General features: G+C 33.7%; 1 protein-coding gene across 1 annotated transcript; it reads right to left on the bottom strand.

Moving 5' to 3' along the window:
- Positions 1–1,159: 1,159 nt before the first annotated feature.
- LOC306850898 (uncharacterized protein) lies at positions 1,160–5,373 on the bottom strand. The gene is made up of 4 exons (XM_079386846.1): positions 5,094–5,373; positions 4,856–4,954; positions 4,136–4,343; positions 1,160–1,661 (listed from the first exon to the last, which is right to left on the bottom strand). Exons 1-3 carry the CDS (start codon positions 5,357–5,359, stop codon positions 4,271–4,273), a joined length of 438 nt encoding a protein of 145 aa, XP_079242972.1. The 5' UTR covers positions 5,360–5,373; the 3' UTR covers positions 1,160–1,661; positions 4,136–4,270.
- Positions 5,374–5,618: the final 245 nt, after the last annotated feature.

Below are 5,618 nucleotides of genomic sequence, written 5' to 3'. Positions count from 1 at the left end.
GACGCATGGCTCAGTCACAGTGTTTGTTCAAATAGAGCTGCGTTTCCCAAAAGCATAAGTAGATCTGTATAAACCATTGCCACATTATTACATTACATATCATTGTTACTATGTATAAAATTAATTCTGAAAAATGCATCACGGTTTCCACACAAATATGAAGCAGCAATAATCAGAAATGCTTCCTGAGCAACAAATGCTATAATTATTTCTTTCACCTTTGAGGTTACTGCCCCAGTAAAGGGCTGAAATACAATTTATTTTATTTCTGACAGTGTAAACAAAAACAAAAAACAAAAAAAGCCTATGAAATGTAAAAAAAAAAAAAAAAAAAAAAACATCTAATATATTGAGTAAAATTACTGATTATATTTTTTTAATAATTTAAAAGATCAGTTTAGTCGAGGTATCGGTATCGATATCGACGATACTGGGCTTGAAAATATCGGTATTGGATCGAAAATAAAATAAGTGGTATCGCCCATCCCTATGAAGCAGTTCCGCCCCAAACTGGACGTGACGACGTTGAATACAGTCTCCGTTCCCAGAACGCGTTTTTGAACTTTTGCTCTTTCATTGTGGCATGTTTTACTGAGGCTTTTATTCTGTCACTGGGTGCTTCTTAAACGGAAGGATGCCTCCTAGTGAGAATATGTTATACCATAAATGTTTTGATGAATGCAGTTGATTGTCTTGTTTATTTTGCACTTCTGATCAAACTCTTTTCTTCTTAAACTGAGCAGCTGCTTGCATTAATTGATATTCACTTGTTGTGCATGCTTGTGTGATATGTCCTAAAATAGAGTAATTAATCTATGACCATAGATGCAAGATATTAATGCATACTTCAACCCTTCCCTCCAAAATTAAAAACAGAATAACAGATTAATGTTGCCTCTCTAGAATATGATTTAATAAATATGTCTGTTAGGCTATTGCTATGTTAAATGTCATATAAGACTATAAGACAGCATGACTGTGCAAGAAGTTTCATCTCATACACGTGTGTTCAGTTTAATCCAAAATGTTATGTATTTGCTGTTAACATTTATTGTTACATCTTGTGAGATTATTTGTATATATTATGTATCATATATCATTCTCCCTTAAGTGTTCTCACATTGTGTAGCAGACAGGAAGACTCATGAACAAAATAGTTACATATAACTATTTATTTAGAAAACTCTCCTTCAAAGATTCTGAGCACAACATACTATAATAATAATGAATAGTGATTCTACTCACGAACATAAAAGCATCCCCTGCACTTTTTGTTACACACAATTGGACTATTGTTGTAAATCAAGTGAATTACTATCCACTTTCACTATGTAAGGAGAAACTTCCCCACAACCTGCAGTTACATTTACACGTAGTCTAGCATTAGAAAAAAAAAAAGAAAATCATGGACAATTTGATGGAATACATGTACAATCATAAGCACCATATTAAAACTGACCGATTGAAAAACTCTCTCGAGCCGAATATATTTAGTAGATTTAGTCATTTATTTTGCCAGTTGAACTCCACAAACTCATTAATGAAGGAGGCAACAGAGGAGTTCAGGCCAGAGTTCCCCCTTTCACCATCTTCACACTTCTTCTGCTGATCTGGACCTTTGAGAAGCACTCACTGTTGTCAGATCGATCCTCATCATGAACCTTTACATAAAAAATAGAATTCATTAGACCATTTGTTAACTTTTTAAAGGGTTAATTCACCCCAAACATTAAATTGTGTCAATTTATTCACTTCATGTTGCTTTAAATGTAGCTTTAAATAAGTCTGGTCCATTTTCAAAACATAAATATATTTTTAATATCTCTTAATTTTTGTTCATCCAGGCAACCAAAGTCTTCCAGCTTCAAAAAGTTCATAAACACCTTGTAAAAATAATCCATATTATTTGAGCGGTAATTAGTTCTCAAGCACGTCTGAGCTTCAGTTTACCGTATTTTATGGGGTCTATATATATATGTGGATGATCAAAGTTTGCATGTGAATAAAAGCTTCCATTAAATCATACAGATTACCTTTACAATCTCTTCATGCATTTTTGAGGTGGGATATTTTCATTGTGTGGACTTTCAATGGATGGACAAAAACGATGAGAAAATACTACAGATATCTTTATTTGTTATTTTGAGCGACATGAATACGAGTAACTGATGTCTGGGTGAACTTTATATTAAGATATGAAAGTTTATGCATTTGACATGACATAAAATGACTTCATTTTCTGGACTAAAGGCTACTTTTATTTCATACGAATGACAGGAAGTATCCTCATCCACCAATAGAAGTTACTCTGTAAATGTTGTAAACTCATTAGAATAATAATAGTCATGAAAGATTACTAAAAGTGCTGAATAATAATAAATTGTTTAATCTACCTTCATTTTATGCCGTTTAGCATAAAAATTAATTTAGGGTCCCATGAAAAACATTTAATTTTTTCCCTTAATTCCGTTTTCCTTTTTTTTTTTGGTCTCTGTATTTTGATTTAATACAAAATAACCACTATTGAATTTATAAAACTTGAACAATTTAATGAACCTTTGAAATGTAATCACACAGAACTACAACAATTGCATTTATTTTATATGAATGTATCTCTAAATGGGACTGTCTTCACAAAGGTTTCAATGGAATTTTAATTTCATCTTACCTATAACGCATGATTAAGTATCAGCGTTTATGAGTTGTAAATGTGAACCGGTGGATTGACAAGAATATGCCTTCTAAAAATCTAAACAATTAGGACACTAAGATTTTTGTTTTATAGATTATTTACTGATTCTTTTGACTCATCCCTTTTCTTTATAATGGTTTAAAGACTAAAATGTGAAGTTTATAATTTTATAAAACGTTTCGTTTTTGTGAAATCCTGTATCTGCATTGTAAGTCATACAGTGAGCAAAAAAGTTAGAAATATTTGTAAAAGTTTTCTTTGCTTTTTGAACATTGTAAGGAATAATTGTTTTTTTTTTAACACTGCAGTAAAGCGTGGCAGCTCCCGGTGCTGGCAATTTATTGATTTTATTTTTCAGTCAACACAGAAATTGATGTTAAGTTTATATTTTTATGTTAGTCCTGTTTATTTTAACTGCACTCATCTGGTAAATGTATTCCTACATACATGTGAATAAGCCAGTGGCTAGTAACTTTTTCCAGGACTAGGTTAAGGCTAATACAGGTTAACTAGTAAAATCTCAAGCTTGTAGTAGATATTTACAAACTTTTTTTATTTCCAGGCTGAACGTGCCTCAACAATTAAGATAAATTCTGTAGACATTTAGACACACTTTCTTTGAAAACCTGAAGCTTTGAATACTAGTGTAAAATAACTTGTGCTGTAGTCTGTATCAATGACAGAGCCCACAGCATGGGATTGTTGGGATTTATTGATATACAGTTCATCACAGATACTTCATAATAAACCAAAGTTTACAATCATTAATCAGGTATAATGAAACAAAGAAAAATTTCACGAGGTGCGCACAAGTATGTGTAAGCGCAGTACTTCAGAGTCTCTCCTTTTTATTAAAGAAATGCAAGAATAGAATACAAATAACATCACTTTAAAGAGCAACAGAAATAGACAATATGGGATGATTTTAGACATGAAAAACATTATGTATGGTACATAATTTTAAGCAGTACAGTTAAATATTAAATCAAATCAAATGTAAACTTTGAAGTATGACTTAATTGTAATTTATAATAATCGTTTTCTTAAATTGAGCTACTTAAATGGTTTGAAGTAATCAGTTTTCATAAAAGTTGAGTATTCTGAACTCATCAGGTTTTACAGTGTATCTGTCTGTCTGTCTGTCTGTGTGTGTGTGTGTGTGTGTGTGTGTCTGTGTGTATCCTTATATATATATATATATATTTTTTTTTTTTATCTTAAATTAAATGATTAACTTCTGTATATGCTTACATGCTATGTAATCTTGTTGTATAATATTGATTTACAAGTTTTGTGTTTTTTTGCAGTAAATTGACGTTATATTTATTAAAAAAAAAAAAAAAAAAAAACCTTTCCAGTGTTTCAGTTTTTAGGGGTGGTGCACCAATATAATATTTCATCTAACACCAACAGAGTCTGGGCCCTGAACTACATGATACTCACAGAGAGGTCAGAGGTCACAGCAGCTCCATCACTGAGATCAGGAGGAATATCATTCATGGATCTGTTGCTCCTCATAAACACACAGCTGTATCGCGGAGATGCTGCTCTCTGAGTGCCAACAGAAGCATCCTACTCTCACCATAAACTCTCAGTTTTACAGGCAGGTTTCTCCTCCTCTTCCTCCTTAATGAGAAACTTGATTTCAGGCCTGTATGTAGCAAAAGAGAACATACATAGTAAACAAACAAACAAAAAAAAATGATTACTTGATTATTTTAATTTCTATTTCATATTTTTTTATTCCACTTTAACTAAAAATCGTTCTTCTTAATCAGTGGTGTCCAGTCCTGCTCCTGGAGATCTACTGTCCTGCAAAGTTCAGCTCAAACCCTAATCAAGGTCTTCAGAGTTACTTGAAGATGCTCTTCTCCAGAAGCAGGTTTGAAGATCCCCGCTCTACTCTTATTAATGTGGATGTAGGTACTTTCGCCCACATTTTAAAACACATCAGACCCTTTAAAAATACTGTGGACATTTTACGTGTTTATCCTGTGACAGGCTACTTTATTTTCCCAGTCAAGCTGCAAAACTAAACATTCACTGGATATGAAGCATTTTTATATAAGTTATAGGTGTGTTGAACGCCGTACACAATAACAATAACCTGGAAAGATGCAGAGGATATTTTTATGAAATGAAGAAACATGAGCCTGTACTCACTGCTCGTAGGAAGACTCTGAAAACACGGTGGAAACCTCTAGTGTTGGGGGCTTCATCAATTCATGCTCCAAAGCTGTGGATGCTGTACTTTTCTCGTAACTTTGAAAACAATAAGTAACGTAAATAAATGAAATTGAAAAATATCTCCCTTTTAGACCCTAGGTGCTGTTAACAATGAGCTAAATCGTAAAGATACACAAACAAAACAGTTGAAAAGCAAACAGAAGCGTGTGATTACCTGTCCAGGAGAAAAAGTGCAACCATGGCATCTGTTTTCAGACACTTTGAGTCTCGCAGCTGTCTCCAGCGGGGAAAAGCAGCACCGATGGTGACTCGGGTTTTAGCTCTTTCCTGCTCCAAACGTCTCTTCGTTTCAGCTTTTTCAAAGACTGTCTTTCTTCTCGAGCGCTTGCCTGCGCCGCTTCTTGTCGGTTCAGACGGGACGTTAGGACACTGCTGCTCTTCTTCTTTTATTTTTTTGGCGAGTTTCTGTTTGTCTTCCATTCTCTGAACAGCGTGAACGCGCTGATGACGTATGACGTCTGCGTGACCGAGGATCTGTAGTTCCACTATGACGTCACTTTGTAGGCCAACCGGCTGTTGGCGTCATAGTATGTATATATGTATATATATATATATATATATATATGTGTGTGACCCTGGACCACAAAACCCGCTTAAGAGTCAGTTTTTCGATATTGAGATTTATTCATAATCTGAAAGAATATGTAAGAATAAATAAGCAATATTTGGCCGAGATACA

Source organism: Barbus barbus, assembly GCF_936440315.1.
Source record: "Barbus barbus genome assembly, chromosome: 3".
Lineage (NCBI taxonomy): Eukaryota > Metazoa > Chordata > Actinopteri > Cypriniformes > Cyprinidae > Barbus > Barbus barbus.
This window is presented reverse-complemented; position numbering and strand designations above follow the sequence as displayed.